Source organism: Leopardus geoffroyi, chromosome A3 (assembly GCF_018350155.1).
Source record: "Leopardus geoffroyi isolate Oge1 chromosome A3, O.geoffroyi_Oge1_pat1.0, whole genome shotgun sequence".
NCBI classification, from domain to species: Eukaryota; Metazoa; Chordata; class Mammalia; order Carnivora; family Felidae; genus Leopardus; species Leopardus geoffroyi.
Window position 1 is genome coordinate 10,923,703 of NC_059336.1, and position 22,847 is coordinate 10,946,549.

At 55.9% G+C, this 22,847-nt stretch overlaps 1 protein-coding gene across 1 annotated transcript; it reads left to right on the top strand.

Annotated features, from left to right (window-relative positions):
* Nucleotides 1-2,087: 2,087 nt before the first annotated feature.
* KCNG1 (potassium voltage-gated channel modifier subfamily G member 1) lies at nucleotides 2,088-21,342 on the top strand. Its single transcript, XM_045444224.1, has 3 exons — nucleotides 2,088-2,514; nucleotides 13,471-14,282; nucleotides 20,171-21,342. Exons 2-3 carry the CDS (start codon nucleotides 13,497-13,499, stop codon nucleotides 20,939-20,941), a joined length of 1,557 nt encoding a protein of 518 aa, XP_045300180.1. The 5' UTR covers nucleotides 2,088-2,514; nucleotides 13,471-13,496; the 3' UTR covers nucleotides 20,942-21,342.
* The last annotated feature ends 1,505 nt before the right edge of the window (nucleotides 21,343-22,847 follow it).

Here is a 22,847-nt window from a genome sequence, read left to right on the forward strand (position 1 = left end):
TCCACACAACAGCTTGGGAAGGAATGTTTCTCAGGAGGGAGATGAAGATAGGAAGAGAAGAACTGAAAATCTGGAAGGCTCTAAAGGGAGGGAGGAACTGCAAAGAGGAAATTCCTTAAAAGGATTTAAAAGAGTTTTATTGGACACAGTTTAGCACAAGTCAGGGATAAGAGCAGGCAGTAATTTAACTCCTGGGCACAGAAAGTGAGTCTCTATATGTGGGTGGATGGGGGGCAGGGGGGAGGGGGAAGAACGGTCCTTAGGGATGGTCTCCTTGTGTTTCAGGGTCTTCTGTCCACAGGTCACCACAACATCTGACTCAGGTGCACAGTGTTCTGATAGGCCCATCCCCCGGGGACAGTACCCCTCTCCCAGAGGTGCTCATAAGGTCCAGCTCACCGGACACCCCACTGGATCTGGCAGATCATGTGGGCTTTAAAGTCAGACCCAGCTGGGTTGAGTTTCAAGTCTTCAACATCAATGGTTCTCAAAGCCGCAGACCAGGAACATCAGAATGACCAGAAAATTTATTAGAATGGTCTCACCCCAAACCCACTGAATCAGAAATTCAGGGTGGGGAGGGCACTTCTATTCTGCACCTTCCTCCCGTGCTCTTGGAACAAGTCCTGTGTCTCCCTGGAATGATCAAATCTACCCCCCTAGGACTGTCCTCAGTGCTCCCCCAACGACTCTTTCAGAAGCCTGGTCCGTCTGTGCCTGGCAATGTGGAAGATGCTAAAGGGACAGCACATAGTCCCAACCCTGATGGAGCTTGATGTCTCGCGGGGGAGACGGACAATCCGCAAGGAGAAAGAGACAGAAATGCCAGTTTTCAGACGGGATGGGAAGGCAGGGACCCGATCTACCACCTGGGGCCCTGTTTCTCAAAGTGTGCTCCAGGGACCACCTGAGCACCAAAGCCCACACAGCCAGGAAGACTTCCTCTCCTGCACACCCTCCCCACTACTCCTCTCCGATGCCCCTGCTATTCCTCAAATATGCCTCCCTCCTTCCTGCTTCAGGATCGTCGTCTTTGCTGTTTCATCCAGCTGCAAAGCTCTCTTACCACATCTTCCAAAGATGGGCTCCTTACCCTTGTTCATGGCTGTGTACACGTCCCCTCCCCAGCGGTCAATCTAAAGGGGTCTCGCCCCTCGCTCTGTACCCCCCACCCTGCTCCGGCTTCTTCGTCGCCCCTCTCACAGACCGCAGTCCTGCTCGTTCTCGGTGTTCCTGGCTCGGCCTTTCCCCCGAGCAGAAGGTGAGTTCGGGGGGACAAGTCCTTGTCAGTCGTAGTCCCCACCACCACGCCAGTGGGCGTTCAACTCACGCTTAAGGACCAGGTCTCAGACCCGGCCCACATCAGGGTTTCTCCACAGCCTTTCTTTGTTCTCTGATGGTGGGGAAAGGCCACAGAGGCTGGAAGTTAAAGAGGAAAGGAGGGTGGGAGGCCAGCGACACTAAGAGGCGGCTCTGCCGTGGCGCCCCCTCGGGCACAGCCTTCCAACCCAACCCCCCAGCAAAAGCGCGACTCCTACCAATTTCGAAGCGAGGCGTCGCTCCTGACCGGCTGCCTGTGCACTGGTTGCTGGACCCCGGGACCCCAGGGCCCTGTGTGAGTGCCCCGCGTCGGCCAGGGGTGCCGGCGGCGGCCGGGCCACGCGGACCAGGAGGGAAAGGCGCCCGGCGCGGCAGGTGCCGTCCCTAAGAAGTTGACGCCGCCAGGCGCGTGCCGTCCCTGTCGCGCGGTGACATGAGGGACCCGAAGGCAACGGTGCACCGGGACCTCGCGGTAAAGCACGGCCCGTGGCCCCCAGAAGGTTGAAGCGCATGCGGGGACTTTGCGTGGCACGTGGAGACCCTGGGACAGCAGCGCGAGGGGTGCAGGACCCGCAGGGCGCCCGAGGCGCGGGGGGAACGCACGTGACGAGGCGCGCGACCTCGGGGGGGGCGGGTGGAGGTGGGGCGCGGACGGCCCAGGAGCGGGGAGCGCGGGGCGGAGGGCGGAGGGGGCGCGCGCGCGGGGCAGAGGGGGCGGGGAGCACGGGGCGGAGGGGCGCGCGCGCGCGCGCGCCGCGCGGCCCCGGCGGGGCTCCGGCAGGGGGCGGGCGGAGCGCTGCCCACCCGAGGCGCGGGCCCCCCGCGGAACCGGGCCGCGGGGCGAGGCCAGCGCCGCGCTCTCCGCCGCGCGCCCACTCTCCCCGCCCCGCGCGCAGTCCCCTCCCTCCGTCCCGCCTCCCGCCCCGCACCCTCCCTCGGCGGCTGCGGCGCGGCGCTCCCGGCGCACTCGGAGCCCGGCGGGGACCGGGAGGCGGAGGCGGGGCGGCCCTGGGTCCGAGTGCGGGAGCAGAGCCGGCCCGGGGGCCGAAGTTTGCCCGCGGCTCCGGGAGGCGGCCCCGGGCGGCTCCCGGCCCCTGCTCGCGCCCTCGCCCAGGACCCGCCGGCAGAGCCCAGGGGGACCGCGGCCGCGGCCGGGCCAACTCCGCCGCGGGGACGCCGTGACGGGAACTTGAGGTGGGAACTTTGCGCGCGGCGGCCCCCGCGCCGGCACACTCGGGCTCCAGCTCGGGCTGGGGGGCACGTGGCCGTGACCCCCGGGCTCCCCCTGCGGGGGGAGGCACCGAAGGTCGCGGGGCTGGGAGGCTGGGGCGACCGAGGACCCGGCAGCGGCTGCGGACGGCGGCGCGGGGCGCGCTCGCCACCGTCACAGTGCGGGTCCGGCTTCAGTTCTTCCCGAGCGGTCCCCCGGGGTGCGAAGTGCCGGACGTGCTCCGCCGCGGTGACGGGGCAGGGGCGCAATCCTGGCTGTGGCGGAGGTTTCTGGATCCAGGATGGAGGGAGTGTTGGGGAGAGGTGATAGAGGGGGGGCCGTCACTCGCTTATTCACTCCATCCTTAGGCACAGAATGCAGCATCTCCACCAGTGCAGATGGGCTTTACTAAGTCATTCATTTGCTCAAGCTTTTATTGAGCGCCCACTGTGTGCTTGGCGCTCGGGATCCCAAGACGGCTGTGTTCCCTGGAGCCTCTAGCATCTGATGGTGGGAAAAGTGGTGGTCGCCTCCTTAGCCTCAGGGGCTCCATACCCAGGAGGGGCTCGGCCTGGATGGACTGGAGTCTGGGTGCCAAAGGAAAAGAGAGAAGTTCATTCATTCATGAATAGAACAAACCTGGGTTGAGCACCTACTGTGCGCAGCTCACCAAGCCAAGTGCCTCCCATGCATTATTTCATTCACTTAACAGTTGTTGAGGCGCTGAGCTGGGGAGGAAACACTGAAGGAGAGGGATGGGATGCGGGTGGGATAGGATGGAAGCATCTTGCAACCTGGAGAGAAGTAGGGACTGAGACCCAGCCCCTGCCGAGAGGAGGCCCCAGCCTGCAGGGGTAGCTGACTGCAGCAGCCCCCCTGTGTATAGGCAGAAGCAGAGTCGCCTTTGCCTTGGTTCCTGTAATGCAGTCATTCTCAAGGGGAGCGGGAAAGCTGGAGTAGGTTCCTTGGATAGGAAGAAAATGTCTTCAAAAAGCTCCATAGGGGGAAGGGGGTTGAGAAATCCTGATCTAACACTGATGAATGCAGGCTCCCACCAATGACAGTTCATTAAAGTTGTCTGTTCAGGCAGCATTTTCTTAAGCACTTAAAGGGTGCCAGGCACCAAAGTCACCCAGAGGATGAGACAGACATGGAGACCTGACCTCCTTCACTGACACCTTGAGATGAGGCACAGGGGGGAGGTGCCAGGAGGGAGCGGGAGCTGCTCTGATTCATTGGGTGGGGGGTGGAGGGGCTCCTGCCTCTATGAATCTGAGCAGAGCTTTATTCACTAGGGTGTGTCTGATACCCACACGCATGACAGCAGCCGGAGCCACTACGGGGAGCAAGTCTTCGGGGGAAGTTTGGCATTGCCGGAGACCTGGGGCCAGTGCCGGGGCCAGGGGAGGGACAGGTGGCCCGGGCACGCTGGCTTTCTTGAGTGGACTTCTGGGGTTCTCCCGGACCTGAGCTTGGCACCAGTGTCCTCTGTCTTGGACTTCTGCAGAGGCCCCTGCCGAGTGGGGAGTGAGGGACGGTGAGTTAGAAAGACAGGCTAGGATGGCCTCTGGGGATTGCCCTTATGGGTCATTCCCTAAAGCAGTCCGTTCCAGTGGAAGGATGTCTCCAAACCTGTGGGCAACTGTGCGTGTGCTGGAAACAAGGGAGCCTTGACCCCTGTCCCAAGGCTTGAGAACCCACGCTGGGGGCACCACAGAGCCTGGTTGCTGCCACTTTGAACTCTCTGCATCAGACACACAGCTGGATCCTGGCAAAAGTCTTGAGAGATGCCTCCAGGGAACATCCCCCCGGGTGCAGGGCTAAGACACTCAAACCAGAAATTAGGAATTAACCCCCTGGACCCCAAAAAAGTGTCTTCACTGGGCTGTCCTATCTCCACATCCCACTTCCAAATCCGTGATGAAGAGTCAGCATTTCCAGTTGCCAAAGACATAGGGGTCTGGGAAACCACTCCTGGCTGGTTTGTTAAACCCAGAAATGTGGTCCCTGGGTGGAAAATGGTGGCTGGAAAAGCCACTCTAAATAGGACGAATAAAAAGGGAGAGGCAGGAAAGTCTAGCCTGCGAGCACTCAATCACTGTTGGCCATTTTTATCATTGAGCAGACAGTATTTGGTTGGCAAAATCAGAACACAGAGTGAGTGGGCCACCGACAGGACCTGCATTGTGCCTCAGATTTGCCCCTGCCCTGTGGTGGCTTTGCATCACACCTGCGTCTCCCCAGGGCAGGCTGGTACAGCCAGGCTCTCCCTGCTTCCTCACAGCCCCGCCACACCGTGCCACAGGCACTGCAGCCTTAACACCTATTGAAGGAAAAGGAACAGAAGGGCTGCGTGTGCAGTGTCCCCTGCCTGCTGCCCCAGGTCCTCGCTGCTCCCCCAGACTGTTCCTCTGCTTGTGCCTGTGCTCCCGGGGTTCGGGGCTGCGAGGAGGCAAATAGAAAAGAACCTTTGCCTCCATCCCAGAACAGCTCCCAGTGGAAGACAGATGTGCATTGGGTGTTATTTTGCCAGAAGCAGAATAAGGAGACTCCGGAGGCCGATCTGTCTTTTCTATAGAGGGGTGCAGGGACTCTGGCACATTTTCTTTTGGGGAGCAGGTGGAGATGGAGGGAAGAGCCAGCTCTCCCTCAAATACTTCACTCCCACCGGTATCTTGGGCTCTCGGGAAGCAGGACTGAGATCCGCCCGGCACGGCTGCCTTGTGACAAGGATGGACAGCAGGTAACTAAGACAGACAGAGTCTCCATGCAGGCGCCGCATCTCGAGGAGATCCAGCGTGCTGGGACCTGGGCCAGCCCGCTGGCTGGATCCATTTTAATGCTTTAATTGGGAATTAATGCAGCATGACCCGCCTCTAGAATCAGCCCAGCCAGGAGCCCCTACCCCTGACAGATGAAGCCGCGCTGGCAGGGCAAGGACGGAGTGGAGAGATCTTGGGGTGAGGGCACAGGTTGAGAATCGTGGTGTGAGTAAAAGAAGCGAGAGCCTGAGCTGCTCAGGACAGAAATGCTTTTCGTTTAGCAAGTTGGCATTTGAAGTTGTGTTAGGTCCCCACTGCCACATCTTGCCACCAACGTAGCCGCTCAAAGCAACACACATTTAGTATCTTACAGATTGGGGGATCGGAAGTCCAAAATGGGTCTCGTTGGGCTAAAATCAAGGGGTCAGCAGGGCTGTGTTCCTCCTGGGGGAGAATCCATTTCCCTGCCCTTTCCAGCTTCTAGAACCTGCCCGCATCCTTGTCTCCTGGCCCCACGTCACTCCGGCCTCTGATTCTGTCATCACATCTGCTTCTCTGACTCCGACTCTCCTGCCTCCCTCTTTAAGGATGCTTTGTGATTACGGGGGGCCACCTGGATAATCCAGGCTCGTATCCCCACCTCAAGATCATGGGTTTAATTAATCACACCGGCAAAATCTCTTCTGCCACGTAAGGCCACATATTCTCAGGGTCCGAGGATCAGGACATAGACCTCTTAGGAGGACCATTATTGTGCCTACCATAGGGGTTTGCCTCTTCAGTTTATGTTACAGATGGGGAAACTGAGGTCCAACCAAGTGGAGAGCCAGCGCCGAAGCCCCCTCTTCTGACAGGTGTTTTCCACTTCACATTCCTCCCCTAAAGAAATGTAAGGGGAGGTGCCAGGCTTGCTACACAAAAGCCTTTCTAGCAAACACAGAGCCCTAACGTGCGCAGCCACAGCTCCAAGCACTTACAAGGTGGGATAATTACCCCAGTGTGCTGAGAACACTCAGGCACAGAGAGGTGCAGTCACTTTTCCTAAGGGCACACAGCTAGGAAGTGGTGAACCCGGCAGTGTGGCCCAGAGGCCACACCCTCACCTCTGGCTGGAACCCGTTTACACCACAGGAGAGCTCTTCTGCCCTGAGGCCAAAATGGCACCCCAGACTTTGACAACATCAAGGGTTTTGTCGATATCTTAACTCTGCTCTTGTGCAAATATACAATAGGAATAAATGCGTTTCCCCCAGCCGTGGGCGGTTGTCTGCTCCACCCCCCCCCCCACAAAAGACTTTCCAAAAGCTTGTCCGTAGAAAATAAGAGATGCGAGATCCAGTCCCTAGCTTGCTGCAGGTGGTGGAGACCTCTCCCTCCTCCCAGGAACCCGTAATCCAGGGAAGCAGTGAAATACAGACAGTTTGCCTTGGAGTCCTATAGGCGAAGATTGATTCTGGCTTCATCACTTCTGTCACCAGAATCCTGAGTTTTTATTTCTCAAAGCCTCAATTTCCTCATCTATAAGATGGGGGTGTTAATGGTCATGTCTGACATGACTCACGCAATTAAGGCTTTTAGCACAGCACCTAGCACTGAGTGTGCAATTAAGGGTGGCCGTGGTTGCTGTTCTTACGCTGTGAGTGTTCAGCGCTCTCCCTGCATCCCCCCTCCCACTCAGAAGAGGGACAGACAGCTCCGTCCCCGAGGGATCGGCACAGGGCTGGAAAACAGAGGCAAGAGAGACCAGTGGTTTGTGAAAAAGGCCGGGAGACGTCTTAGCAGTCGGGATGAGTGCGCAGCAGTTTATGGAACCCATTCGTGACCTTGACGGGACACGGCCATGGGGGCGAGCAGTCGGGCAGCACTGCTACTTCCCGTAGAGGAGTTCCACTCACCAGATCCCCACAACAGCCCTGTGAGGTAGGCACACTCATCCCCACATCATAGGGAGGAAAGCGGCTCAGAGAGGGCCGGTGACTCGGTGGGTGCAGATGGCTGTCTCGGGCCGAAGGCTCATCAGCAGGAGCAGCTGGGGTGGCCAGACAAGCCGGACTTGGACCTTCGTCCCATCCCGTTCTCCCCTCCTACCCCCACCCCCGGGTCTCGTACCTCCATTCGTAGTCAGACGCTGACCACACAGCGGCCCCATGGGCTCTGAGCAGCCTCAGCCACTCAGGACTTACGGTTTAAATGACTGTTTATTTTTGGAAATGAGTACTCAGCCCTGTCATAACTTGCGCACACCATCTCTCTCCCAAGGGAAGGGAAAGAAGTTGCATGGGGAGTTTCAGCAGATCTGTAGGCTCACAAAGGGGAATCTGATCAAGGCGGCCCCAGTGCAGAAGGTTTTCTCTCACACCAGAAGGGTTTCTACTGGGTACCACAGAGCCTTCCCGAACCTCCAGAGAGATGGAAAAGTTGGTCAGGGGGCTCCCTACCAAAATCCAGAGCAGCTGTAGCATCCCCCGGCCCCTGAGGGGGGTGATCTCCAGGTTTTCAAGGCGTCCACTCTTTGGGTCTCCCTTGAACTTGAGCGCACATGAGAATCTCAAAGGGAGCCAATCAGAATGCCAGTTCCTACCCCCCAACCTCAGAGATTCTGACTGAGAAGGTCTAGGGATGGTCCTAAGAATCTGTATCTCCACTGAGCCCTAGGGGCAATTCAGAACCTGGTGACTTGGCTGGTTTTGTGCTCCGCATTTTGCTTTACCTGGATTAACTCCCAGAGTTGTGTTACCTTCAGGCCGCTCTTCATCACTGGCCGATGCCACAGGCTGTCTTGTTCATGGTTCCCTCATTCCAGCCGCCCTGTTTGTCCCCTCCCCCTGCCCTGCCAGGCATCCTCCCTGTGGTTGATATAGATCCTTCCATGTGCTTGAGTCTTTGTGAAATATGTAACGTACGTGTGTGTGTGTGTGTGTGTGTGTGTGTGTGTGTGTGTTCATTTACATAAATAGCATAGTGCTATAAACTTCTGTTTCTTTTCCACTCGGCATCATGCTTTTCAGATCTAAATGTGTTACTAAACCTACATCTAGTTCAATCCTTCTAATTCCTCTGCGATGTATAGGAGTCCACCATCTGTGTCTACCACGACTCACTTGTCCATCCCTCCCCACCCCCACCCCCCACCCTGGGATAGACACCAAGGGACATCTAGCACCACAGGCAACGCAGGACATGCATTCTTGTGCCTTGTTCCTCTCTTGGATCGGGTTCCCCAGAAGCAGACCCTGAGTCAAGGATCTGAGTACAATTAAGATATTATTGTGTGCCACAATCCCTGTGGACCTAGGACTGGGAAATCTACCCGGGACTGGGACTCCTGGGTCATACTGCAGCAACATCCATCACTTCCCTCAATACCCCTTACAGCTTTCCCAGAGACTGTACCAGACTGTGCTCCCTCCAGCAGTGGGCTCTGGGGGTCAGACAAATGCTGGGTTCAGATCCCACTGGGTCGGGTCAAGAAAGGAGTCACCCTTGGCTGGTGGAGAGAAAGATCACAGACCTCTCTTCTAGCTAATAGTACAGCAGGTGTCCCTTGAGGGTCCACCGTGTGTCAGGCATTGGGCCAAGCGCATCACCCTGTGTCACCTGCCTTCGTCCTCACCATAAGTCAAGGAGGTCGGAGCTGGTCGTATCCCCATTTTACAGATATGGTTAGTGAGTCTGAGAGGCCTGACTTCCCCCAAGTCAGAGTGACTGGCCTGGAACCCAGGTCTCCTGATTTCAGAGCCAGTGAGCTCTTCTGCTCCAGCTTGGAGTAGTCAGCAGGTTGACCCCAGAGCGGGAGTAGGACCTGGTTTTTCTCAACATCCCGTGTGTTAATTTCCTACTGTAACCGAGTACCTCAAACTGAGTGGCTGAAAACAACACAAACTTACTACCTCACATTTTGGAAGACAGAAGTCTCAAATGGGCGTTACGGGGCTAAGATAAAGGTGTCTCAGCAAGGCTGCGTTCCTTTCTGGAGGGCCCGGGGGAGAGTCAGGTCTTGCCTTTACCAGCTTCTAGAGGCGGCCTGCTGTCCTCGGCCTGTGGCCCCTTACGTCTTCAAGGCCAGTCGCGTCTTCCTCACATCGCATTGCGTCTGACACACTTTCCCGCCTCTTTCTTCTATCTTTTAAGGACCCTCGTGATTGCTTGGGCCTCCAGAGAATCCGGGATCATCTTGCCATCTCAAAGGCAGCTGATTGGCAACCTTGATCCCTCCTCGCGTGTAATCTAACATATTCACAGGCTCCAGGGATCAGGATTAGGACATCTAGGTGGGGTTGCGTTACTCTGCCTACACATGCCCCACCAATGGTGTCTACCTGTGCTCACCAGACCTGGTGTGGAGTGCGGCTTCGATAGGGAAGTGGGTGCTGGGCATGGGGAGCCCCTCAGCCTCTGGGCTTCGCCATTTCTCTGCCAGCCTGGTCCTCCCGCCCCCTGTAGCCCAGCCAGGGCTGATAATGCTACCACCCACCCACCCCCACACACAAACACACAAAATCCTCAGGTCAGCTTTGGTGTGGTCTGACTCCATCCGACCATCCGTCCATCCACCCACCCATGCGAGCCACCCTCACCCCTGCTGTCTCTCCCGGATTTGCCCACCTGCCCTCCTGTCCCGCATCCCACAGCCAGCAAATGCTGCCCCTAACTCCGTTCTCATCATGGCGCCACCTAGCGTCTCCTCGGTGAATGGCACCACCGGAATCCATTCTCTTTCCCCCTCCCCCCTTCCCGTCCAACCTCAGCCCCGAGGTTCCCTCCTCCAAGAAGCCCTCCCAGACCCCTCCAGCTCATGCTGCTGTCGTTTCCTTGCTCTATTTCCTGAAATGACCTTACTTAGGGACCGCCTCCACCACTAGAATGTCCACTCCCTGAAGACAGGGGCTGGGTCTGTCTTTGCTTTGCCTATAGACCTGTCAGAGGCCCAACACGCAGTAAGTGCAGAATGACAGTTCTGGACCCCTCATCCTTATCCCCACAGCCCCGTTCTCAGACAGCTCTCTTCCCAACCGTCCACAGCCCCTCAGAGGCAAAATCACCAAAATCCATGGTGCTCTGGAACTGACAGATACAACACCGGAGAGAAATTTTAAAAAACCAAACTTCTCAGGAGGGTGTCAGGCTGGGTGAAAAGCGGCAGTATTTTCCAGAAGCAGGGCTTTGGGGCCTCTTTGATTTCTGGACTTCTTTCGAGACTCTAGAGTCTAGCATGCAGAGCCGTCTCCCTACACCCATCAGACGAGGTGTCCCCAAGACCAAAGGCCAAGGAGAAGCGTGCCTGTTCCTCATTTGGCAAACCCTAGCATCTGGCCTTCCACGTGCTAGCAGACCAAACGAAGTGGGCTTTTTCCTTCTCCATACCGTATAGTATGCTCTTGTTCCCTTCTCCACACTAAACAGGATAACTTTCCACATAGGACGCTGAGGCTTTGACTCACAACTGACATGAGTCAGGAGAGGAAGAAATGAGGGATCTCTAATTGGGGGAGCTTTCTGCCGGCGGGAAAGCTACAGGTTGAAGGAAGACATTCTGGAAGAGGTGATTACAGTCAAGGGGGTTTCACAGGGGCTCTTCAGGGCTTGCAGGACAAGAGGAATGAATGTTCCTTTTCCTCCGCCACCACTCTTGCCAAACAGAATGTCGCTTCTCCTCTTGTCTTCGGTGGCAAAGAGAAGACAGCAGAGCTGAAAAGCGGTACCGCTAATGTGAAGTGCCTGAAAGGGATTATTCTCGCTCCCCCAAAGGATTCTGGCAGGCTGTGCCTGAGGAGATCGGTTCCAATTTTAGGCGAAGTTAAGAAACATTCTCAACACTCTAAAATCAAATCATTTTCATTTCAAACGCAGGTGTCCCCTGGTTTCCCAGCACCCAATCTGTGACACTTTCCCCAAAGACAAATGAGTGGAGTGACGGTTTGCTTTATGTAAAAGAATTTCCGTTAGGATGGGAGCCTCTTTCAGATGGACTCCCCTCCCCCCCGCCTGGCTCCTGCTGAACTCTTTGCATCCATACAGGTGTACGTGCACCCGTGTGCGCGCTCGTGCATTTTCCCTGAACGTGTCCGTAGCACAGATTGACGCTCAGGTATTGGCAGTGGGTTTCCATTGGCACTGATAGACTTTGCTGCTACCACTTGCTTCCACGGGGTACTGGGCTGGAGGGAAGGATGATGATTTTTAAAAGCAGAGTATTAGACTGTTAATACTTTCCTGTGGATCAGCTTAACTCTGGAGAGCTCAGTTGCCATCATCTAGGGTCTCCAACTCAAATGCCTACAGGGGCCAGGAAGGAAACCTACATGAGTGAAGGGGAGTGGCTGTGCGAAAGATAACAGGGAGGGTCGGGGACTGTGGTAGATTGTAGCATGCACACCCTGCCGACAGGAGGCGGTCATTTCTCAGCCGGAATTTAGGCCAAATGTTGCCAAGTGTCTGATTTTTTTTCAAGAGAAACCGAGAATATAAATTTTTACACAAAATTCCTCCACTTTCAAAATCTCCAAGCCAGGCAGAATATTTGTGAGCCAAATTCAGCCCATGAGCTATGAATGAATACATAGCCTTGGTTAGCTTTGAGGGTTGGGAAAGACAGGGCCTGTGCGAGCAGATGTTTTGACCTCAGGTTCTCAGAAGTGCCTTCATCACATTGGCCTCATTCGGGAAGCCCTTTCAGCTCTTCCAGTGCTGGGCACGGGGATTCGGAGCGGAGTATCAAGCCCAGTTCTTGCCCCACAGAGCAAGCAGTCTTATAAAGGAGCCAGGCTTGCATACAGATATGGCAAAGATAATGCCCCAGGTACAGGCGTGGGAAGAGCCAAGGAACATTTCCTGGAGGAGTGGGCATGCCTGTCCGGTTCACCCCTATCTCCTCAAATTGATGTTTGCTGATACATGAGCAGCTGTGACACTGTTGTGATAATTAATGCGTTTCTTTGGACACTGCCTGTTATTTATGGCCAGCGATACAGGTTTTCCACTTAGGGAAGCAAAGCAAGGTGTCTCTTTCAGTTAAACACAAACAGTAATAATAGACAAAAATGATTGAGTATCTATGTGCCAGCCACTGTTATGAGGGGCTCTTATGCACATAATTCATGGAATCCTCTCAGTAATCCTAGGAAGTAGGCCAAGTGGTTTTACCCACTGTACAGATGAGGAAATGGAAACAGGTCAAGGTTAAGTACTACTTGCCCAGGCCATGAGGAACCACCACATCAGGGCTTCTCCACCTTCACACCGTGCACTTTGGGGGCCAGAGAATTCTCTGCTGTGGTGTCTGGCCGGCTCATCATACGATGTTGAGCAGCACCCTTGGCCCCTATCAACTAGATGTCAGTGGCCTCCCCCGGTCATGACCATCAAAACATTGCCACACGTCTACCTGGGAACAAAATCGGCCCGAGAACTCCTGGTCTACACTAAACTGACTTTCCAAGCCACATGAATACAATGATAACAAAAAACCCAGGCTAATTTAAAACAGAGCATTAGGTAGGTAATAGTACAGATGTCGTGTGGCAGTCCATTGGGATGTCGGCTGTGGGGGGGGGGGGGGGGCCGGGGACCGTGTCTGACTCCGTGTAAACCCCCAGTGCTTAGAGCAGTGCCTGGCCCACGGGAGCACTCAGTAAGTTTTGATGGCCTAAGTGAGGGGGATGTGGAAGAATCGTTCTGTGCAATAAAGGCTGAATGACACTATTGCTCTTCAGCTTGGGCTGCTGTGGCAAAACACCCACGCAGGGGCCGGAAACAACAGACATGCCTGGCTCCCGGTTCTGGAGGTTGGAAGGCCAGGTTCAAGGTGCCACTGTGCTTGGCTTCTGGTGAGGGCTCTCTTCCCGGCTTGGAGAGGGCTGTTTTCCCACGGTGTCCTCGCAAGGTGGGGAGAGGGGGAGCTCTGGTGTCTCTTCCTCCCCCCTAGAAGGGCACTCATCCGCCCCTCACGACTTCATGTAAATCTAATCACCCACCACACACACACACACACACACACACACACACACACACACACACACCACAGGCCCTGCCTCCTACTGCTGGCCCGCGGGGCTCAGGGCTTCCCCTATGAATCTGGGGGGGACACAGTTCGGTCCCTAACAGCACATGTCTGCAGCCTCGGGACTGCTTGCCCAGGCTCTGGAGTCGCTGAGGGTCTCTCCTCCCTTCTCCCCCCAGGCCCGAGGGGGATGTGAAGGCCCAAAATGACCCTCTTACCGGGAGACAATTCTGACTACGACTACAGCGCCCTGAGCTGCGCCTCGGACGCCTCCTTCCACCCGGCCTTCTTCCCGCAGGGCCAGTCCCTCAAGGGCGTCTTCTACCGCCGCGCGCAGCGCCTGCGGCCCCGGCCCCAGGACGCACCCCGCCAGGGCGGCCAGCCCGACGACCGCCGGCGGCAGATCATCATCAACGTGGGCGGCATCAAGTACTCGCTGCCCTGGACCACGCTCGAGGAGTTCCCGCTGACGCGCCTGGGCCAGCTCAAGGCCTGCACCAACTTCGACGACATCCTGAACGTGTGCGATGACTACGACGTGACCTGCAACGAGTTCTTCTTCGACCGCCACCCGGGGGCGTTCGGCACCATCCTGACCTTCCTGCGGGCTGGCAAGCTCCGCCTGCTGCGGGAGATGTGCGCCCTGTCCTTCCAGGAGGAGCTGCTGTACTGGGGCGTCGCCGAGGACCGCCTGGACGGCTGCTGCAAGCGCCGCTACCTGCAGAAGATCGAGGAGTTCGCCGACGTGGTGGAGCGGGCGGAGGAGGACGACGACGAGCCGCCATCCAGCGAGGACCCCGGCAGCGAGGGCGCGGCCGAGGGCGAGGGCCGCCTGGGCCGCTGCATGCGGAGACTGCGCGACATGGTGGAGAGGCCGCACTCCGGGCTGCCGGGCAAGGTGTTCGCCTGCCTCTCGGTGCTCTTCGTCACCGTCACTGCCGTCAACCTGTCCATCAGCACCCTGCCCAGCCTGCGGGAAGAGGAGGAGCAGGTAAGAGCCGCGGGCCCGGCTGCGTGCGGGGAGGGTCTCTGCACTCAGGACACCAAGCAGTCCTGCAGGCCGCTCCCTCCCAGACGCCCACACGCTCCGCGCCCGCACTGTCCCCTCCACCAGGAGGCCTTCCTGGCCTGCGCTGGCTGAGCAGCATCTCCAGGCCCTTCTGACCGCCTGTTTCCACGCGTGTTGTCCAACTCCGCGTTCACACATGAGCCCCGGGCCCCTCTCGGTGTGCGCTGTGCCCCCCCGGGGTCTAGAACAGGGTCCAGCCCGGACGAGGTGCTCAGCCGCTCTGGGGAAGGAGCAAATGAGTGAGTAGTACATGGATGATGTGATTTATGATGTGTCTGCCCCTGGGCTAAACACATAATATATCCTCAAAATTTATTTCACCCACGTGATCCCTCTCTCAGCCTTCCTAATTCCCGTGTTTAAAAATAGCCCAGGATGGGGTGCCTGAGTGGCTCGGTGGGTTGAGCTTTCTCTGACTTCAGCTCAGGTCATGATCTGGGGTAAGTTTGAGCCCCGTATGGGATTCTGCTATCAGCGTGGAGCCTACTTCAGATCTTCTGTTTCCTTCTGTCTCTGCACCCCGCCCCTGCTCACACTCTCTCTCTCTCAAAAATAAGTAATAAAACGTTGTAAAAAATATATTAAAGGAGCGCCTGGGTGACTGTTGGTTACCCAGTTGGTTAGGCATAGGACTCTTGGTTTCGGCTCAGGTCATGATTTCATGGTTTCATGAGTTCAAGCCCCGGACCGGGCTCCTGCACTGACAGTGCAGAACCTGCTTTGGATTCTGTGTCTCCCTCTCTCTCTGCCCCTCCCCCGCTTGTGCTGTCTCCGTCTTTCTCAAAACAATTAAGTAAACCTAAAAAACATGTCTATAAATATATATATCTATATATTTTGTAAATATCCCAGAACCATTTTCCAGGTCCTGAACATAATTTTTATTGGTAGCTGTATGTGTGTGTGTGCACATGTGCTCAAATAGTGAGCATCTCTGTGTTAAATGCGTGTAAAGTGTTTGCTCCATGGCCTGACTGAGGTGTGTGCTCAGGTCTTAGGGGTAGCACACGGCAGGCAATTACTAGGAGCCAGGGGCTGGGCTGTAGTTCTGCTTAAATCTTAAGTTCTCAGTGAAACTTCCAGCACCCCGGTATAGGAGGGGTTCTTATACCCACGTGACAGAACGCCGAGGCAGAGCAGCTTGCCCAGACCCAGGTCTGACTGCATCCAAATCCTGTGGTCTTAAACCAGGAAGTACGGGGCCCACATGGCAGCCTGGGACTCCACAGAGCCCCACGGAAGTGTGTGATTGGCCCGTACCGTGCTCCCTAAAAGTCTGACTTGGTTGCCAACTTTTAAAACTAAGGTGTTTTGGGGGTGCCTGGATGGCTCCATCGGTTACACATCTGACTCTTGATTTCAGCTCAGGTCATGATCTCATGGCTCAAGAGTCCGGGCCCTGCGTCTGGCTCTGTGCTAGCAGTGTGTGGATCCTGCTTGGGATTCTCTCTCATTCTCTCTGCCCCTCCCCTGCTCGCACGGTCTCTCGCTCTCTCAAAAAAAAAAAAAAAAAAAAACTAAAAATTTTTAAAAATAAAAGTAGGTGTTTTTCATTTAAAAATTTGAACTCCCAGCCTCTCAAAATGTATACAGCAGGCTTTCTGGCCTGTGCCCCCTGTGCAGTCCACACAGCACCTCTTGGGGGGCGGTGAGTCTACGGAAAGTGTGTGCTCCCCAGTTCAGCTTCGTAGTGTATGAGACCTTTGGGCTTTTCAGTTGGGACCCTTTCCCCATATGGGTGGGGGGGGGGGGTGGGGAGGGACGATTCTAGAAGCAAGTTTCAAGACCAAAACATTCAGACAGGTACAAACTGTATAAGCAATGGAGAAATAGGTATGGTTGTGTGAACTCAACATAAAAATAGCGCCAAGCCAGCATTTATTGAGCACTGGCTGTGTACCCTGCATGTGCTAAGTGCTTCACGTGAACTCTGATGGAACATTGGAACTGCTCACCACACGAGGACTTTTCTGTGTACATATGTTATGGAGGAAGTAACACCAACTATTGCATTCATGATACATGGGGGGTTTCTAGAGCTTTTGTATACATTAAATTTTTTAAATTTTTTTTTTTTATTTTTTTTTTCAACGTTTATTTTTATTTTTGGGACAGAGAGAGACAGAGCATGAACGGGGGAGGGGCAGAGAGAGAGGGAGACACAGAATCGGAAACAGGCTCCAGGCTCTGAGCCATCAGCCCAGAGCCTGATGCAGGGCTCAAACTCACGGACCGCGAGATCGTGACCTGGCCGAAGTCGGACGCTTAACCGACTGCGCCACCCAGGCGCCCCTAAATTTTTTAAATCTTTTAATGTTTATTTATTTTTGAGAGAGAGCGCAAACGGGAGGGGCAGAGAGAGAGAGAGAGGGAGACACAGAATCTAAAGCAGGCTCCAGGCTCTGAGCTGTCAGCACAGAGCCCAACACGGGGCTCAAACCTGTGAACCATGAGATCATGACCTGAGCCGAAGTCAGACTGAGCTGCCAGGCACCCCTATACTTTGAGTTTTTAAAATAAGTATTGAAGAGAAGCAGCACTCGACCAGTAAAATTAATTTTTGATAAGCAGAAGGGGGAATGATGAAGATGGCCTGAATTTGAATCCCATTTTGTCCACTCTGGCTGTGTGTCTGTGGGCGAGTTATTTAACCTCTCTGTGCCTCACTTTCTGAGCGAGTCTACGGGAAGTGATTGGAATGATGCCTGGTGCTGGAGCGTGCAGGAAGTGCTAACGATAAGGATTACATGCACCTGCCAAAAAAAGAAAGAGAAAAGTCTCATTGTTTGAGACCTGTCCGAAAGCACCTGTGTGTAGCATAAATTTCTTCTTCGCTCCAACATAGGCAATCCCGATTTTATCAGGAAAATACTAATAAAGCCACTGTTCTGTTCAACTTCTGACCCTTGCTTTTTTTTTTTTTTTTTTTTTAAATCATGCCTGGACTTCTTCATGATTCACCGAAAATGCCATTCTTTGACTTCATTTTGGAGACCAGTGGGATTCACTGTTTCACTTGCTCCCTGAGCACACCTTTGAGTGTATTGCACTGTCTTCAGGCATCGCCAGGCATCGCAGGGTGACCAGAATGAGTATTCCAGCTACAGGGACTTCAGGTCTAGTGCAGGAGGGACAGGGATACCCCTGTGACCCTGAGCGTGAGACACAAGCCAAGGGGGCTCTCGGGAGAGGCCCGCCAACTGTGCTGGGGATACTTCGAGGGGGCACACTCCAGGAGGGCTTTCTAGAGGAGGGGGCTTCCCATCACAGAGGACCGGGACCTCAGAGCCCCACCCAGGCCTAGTGCATCTCTCCAGCCTCTAACGTATTCCTAGAGAGAGCTGCTATCGTAAGCCTCCTAGAACCCAGCTGTGCCCAGGAATGACAGGTGCCCCAGGCTGGCACCACACGCACCTGCCCACTCTGTCAGACGGAGGTCTGAAGCCACTGGGGACGGTCTACCCGCCCAGTCCCATTGCAGACCAGAGAGACCCGCTGGCAGCCCGCATGCCAGATGCGGCACACAGATGCGTTTGAGTGGCCCACAGAGTGTTTTCTCTGTATTGAATTATCGCAACATTTAAAACGCAGGAATTTCACGCAGAACTCCAGAGTTCCAGCCCCCCTGCTGACTTTGGTGAGGCAGCAGCCTGAATTCTCCTGGGACAGTCGTCAGGAGGTAGTTAGCAGGACAGCTGTGTTCTCTGGCAGGCCTCCGCCCCCACCCCCCAACCCCCGTGCCCACCTCTCTTGGGCTCCCTTTGCCCACCTGGCCTTGAGTTGGCACTCCCATCTAAACGCCACTCCCGGGGCACCTGCGTGGCTCAGTGGGTTGAGCGTCCAACTCTGGATTTTGGCTCAGGTCACGATCTCACAGTTTCAGGAGTTTGAGCCCCTCTTGGGCTCCACTCTGGAGCCTGCTTGAAATCCTCCCGCTTTCCCTGCCCCTCCCCTGCTCACATTCTCTCTGTCTCTCTCAAAATAAATACAGAAACTTTAAAAATAGTAATAATAATAAATAAATAAACGCCAGTCCCATGTGCTTCCATCCATTCTGGTGACCAACATGAACTGGTCACCTGTCACGTGCCAGGCCGTTCCAGTCACTGGGGTCCTGAGGGTGAACAGAGAGAGAACACAGCTGCCCCTCCCTGTGGGGCTATAATCAGCTGGAGCAGGGGAACAGGGGAGGTGGAGGGTGGAAACTGACAATAAACATGACAAATAAGTAACTTATAAAGCATATTAAGAGATGATGAGGGGGATCAGGGTGGAGGACAAAGGGAGGAGGGGACTTTTAATCAGGGCGAGGATCAGGAAAGACCTCCCTGGGAAGGTGATAATGAGGCAAAGAGCTGGAGGAAAGGAGGGCAGAGCCATGTGGGTGTGTCCGGGAAGAAGACTCCCACAGGGGGAGCAGAAACTCCAGGCCTGGCTTGGGGGTGCAGGGAGCCCCGGGTGTAGGCTGGAGCACAGGAACAGGGCAGGCGGGGGGCTAGGGAGTGGGAGAGGTAGCAGCAAGGCCATGTGTCCCAGAAAGGACTCCAAGCTATCTCTGTGAGCCATGGAAGGTGCTGAGCAGAGAATGGACAGGATCTGATTCATGTTCTCTGCATCCCTCTGGCTGTGTACAAAATAAACTGTAGGGACCAGGGATCCCAGGAAAGAGGTGCCTGCAACTGTCCAGGCAAGAGAGAACGGTGGCTGGACCAAGGTGAGGGCACCAGACATAAGAGAAGTGGTTTGATTCTGGAATCATTTTATTTTTTTAAATGTTTATTTACTTATTTTGAGGAAGAGAGCGAGGGAGAGAGAGAATTCCAAGCAGGCTTTGTGACGACAGACCGAGAGATCATGACCTGAGCCAAAATCAGGAGTCGGACACTTAACCGACTGAGCCACCCACATGCCCCGGAATAATTTTAAGTGAAGAACCAACCAGATTTCCTGAGGATCATTTGAGAGGGTTTAGTATGTGGCTGAGTCTCCCAGACCCCAGCAACTGGAAAGGTGGATAGCTAAGAAGGGACAGCACTGGTGGGCAGGTGTGCAGGAGAAAGCAAGAGCCCAAAGAGGCTAAATCTTGATGGGTTTCCACCCCCCAAAAAAGAAATGATAGTTTCGCAAGGTGATAAAGGTGTTAGCTTAAGGTTGTGGTGGTAATCATATTGCAGTATTATAGATGTATCAAATCAACATGTTGTACACCTGAAGCTTACACAATATTAAGTGTCAATTATAGCCAATAAAATCAATAAAAAGAACTTAAAAAAAATCAGGAGCCACTTTGGGGCATAAGTTTGAGACACCTATCAGACACTCCAGGGGTGGAGTCAAGGAGGCAGCCCTTCTGGGGTCTTGAATCCAGGGGTGGGACCTGGAATCTGGGGGGTGGGGTCTGGAATCCAAGGGCGTGGCCTGGAGCCCGGGGGCGGAGTTCTGGGGTCTGGGGGGCGGGGTCTGGAATCCAAGGGCGGGGCCTGGAGTCGGGGTGGGGGAGTATGGAATCTGGGGTGTGGGGTCTGGAATCCGGGGGCGGGCTCCGGGATCCAGGGGCGGGGTCTGGAATCCAAGGGCGGGGCCTGGAGTCCGGGGGCGGGCTCCGGGATACAGGGGCGGGGCCTGGAATCCAGGAGCCCGGTGTGGCCTCCAGAGATGAAGAGCGGTGGATGCAGGTGCTTGCAGCCCTCGGCCTGGCCGGCGTGGCCCAGGAAGGGAGCCTCACTAGAGAGGGGCCGGGGCATAGCACGCAACGGCCTCGCTGGGAGGACGGCTGACCTCTCCCCCTGACCTCCCCGCCTCTCTCCCAGGGCCGGTGCTCGCAGATGTGCCGCAACGTCTTCATTGTGGAGTCGGTGTGCGTGGGCTGGTTCTCCCTCGAGTTCCTCCTGCGGCTCATCCAGGCGCCCAGCAAGTTCGCCTTCCTGCGGAGCCCGCTGACGCTGATCGACATGGTGGCCATCCTGCCCTACTACATCACCCTGCTGGTGGACGGCGCCTCCGCGGGCCGCCGCAAGTCCGGCGCGGGCAACAGCTACCTGGACAAGGTGGGGCTGGTGCTGCGGGTCCTGCGGGCGCTGCGCATCCTGTACGTCATGCGTCTGGCCCGCCACTCCCTGGGGCTGCAGACGCTGGGGCTCACGGCCCGCCGCTGCACCCGCGAGTTCGGGCTCCTGCTGCTCTTCCTCTGCGTGGCCATCGCCCTCTTTGCCCCCCTTCTCTACGTCATCGAGAACGAGATGGCCGACAGCCCCGAGTTCACCAGCATCCCTGCCTGCTACTGGTGGGCCGTCATCACCATGACAACCGTGGGCTACGGCGACATGGTGCCCCGGAGCACGCCCGGCCAGGTGGTGGCGCTCAGCAGCATCCTCAGCGGCATCCTGCTCATGGCCTTCCCGGTGACCTCCATCTTCCACACCTTCTCGCGCTCCTACCTGGAGCTCAAGCAGGAGCAGGAGAGGGTGATGTTCCGGAGGGCGCAGTTCCTCATCAAGACCAAGTCGCAGCTGAGCAGCATGTCGCACGACAGTGACATCTTGTTCGGAAGTGCCTCCTCGGACACCAGAGACAACAACTGAGCCCAGAGGACACACCCCGCCGCCCCCACCGCCGCCGCCGCCACCGCCGCCAGGATACCCCCAGCTCTGCCTGCCCTCTGCGGCCTGAAGCTACTGCCGTCACTATCAGAAGCCTCTTCAGGCACGTGCTGCTCTGAGCGCGGCCCTGGCACAGAACCGACTGGAACCACACCCCGAGGAGGAAGCCTGCAAGGGCCACACAGGAGCCCCTACCACTCTGCGTCCACAAGTGAAGCAGAAGCTGGCCGAGAGCCCAGCACCCCTGCCCCACCCCCCACCCCCCATGTCTGTTTCCCTCAATAAGGAGATGGCTTTGTTCTTTCCACCATGTACATAACATGCCCAGCAAAGACTTGCTTCATGGGCCTGCCTGGAGAAAAAATGCAAATGGCAACAGCAAATGTCTGTGTGTAGTGTGGATCGTATGCAATTAAAGAAAACCAGTGAAAAAGAGAGAAAATGCCTTCCCCAGGGCTCTGAAGAGAGGAAGCTGTTTGCAAAGCCAGCCAGGGCCGGTACTGGGAGTACAGGGGCCTGTTTCCTTGGGTCGTTCAGGCCTGGTGGGGCCCAGGGGGCGTTGGGGAAAAGAGAGAGAACAGAGGCCTTTGGGGAAGTGGCCAATAAATACCACATATCCTCCCCTAGTTTTCGATTCCTCTCACTTTCCTGGCCTCTCTTCCTCCCTTTTCCCTTCTCTCATATCCTCAGTTCTCTTCCTCGTACCTTAGGGTTCTCCGACTTTCCCCCAAGGCACCCCAGCAGTTAAGTAGACGCCAGGGGGGCCTGTCAGCATCGCTGATTATAAAGGAGAAGTCGCTTCATTTTATTTTTTAAAACCACTGTGGATATTCTTTTCTATCCACATTTATTGTCACATTCTTTTAAAAAAAAAAAAATGCTTTAAATCATTTACCTGAATCTACGTCTAGAGTAGGATGGATGCTTTGGGAAGGTGGCTGTGGTCCCCTGGGCAGTCTGGGAAGCAAAGGCAACCCCTCCGACGGGAATGTCAGGTAGTGTGGGTGATGCATCATAGAGAGAGACCCCCAGCCTGCCAACAGATTTCCTCAGCTCGAGGGCATCAGAGCCCCCTGTGCCCGGACAGGGAGGGGGCTTCACCCCCAGGGCACGGCCACAGCCTGCTGTCACCCTCACAGGCAGGGCAGCATTGCTTTCTTCATCACAAAGCCGCTACTGCCTTGGCCACGGCCCCTCCCCTGGGCCAGCAGCAGGAAGCACGCTCTGACACAAATCTGACCACCTCACTGTCCTGCCTGAGTCCACCAGTGGCCATCCATTACATCGAGAATAAAGCCCAAATGCCCTGAGTGACCCAGGCCCCGCCCTCCTCTCCAGCCTCGTCACCCACCTCTCTCTGCTTTGCTCACCGCCCCCAGCCACAGGGGCCTCAGCCCTTCTGACCCACCCAGCCGGTTCCCAGCTCCGGCCTTCACACCTGCAGATCCCTCTGCTGGGAATGCCCTTCCCAAAGAACACCGCGAGGCTGCCCCTTCCCTCGCCTCCCTGCCCACCTCTCTAAAGAATGCACACCAGCCTCTCCCCCCAACTCCCTCCTACCCTGCTTGATCTTCCTCGTCCACCTGTCGACCTTCCCAGGTGCCCTTTATTCTCGGCCGCTCAGTTATGGGCTGTCTCCCGCACGAGGAGGTCAGCGCTGCTCTCGCACTGTGAGCCCCACTCGCACTGCCGATTCCCAGCACCCGGCACAGGGCCTGGCACCTAATAGGTGCTCCCGAAACATCCGTGGAATGAACGAATGAATGAGTGGAGGGAGACGGGACAGAGGGCCCGGAAGTAGACAGGCCTTCAAGCACGTCCCTCTCTCTGTCTTGGGCGGAGGGGCATGGCCATCTCAGCACGATGTACACACAGCAGTGCAGAGTGG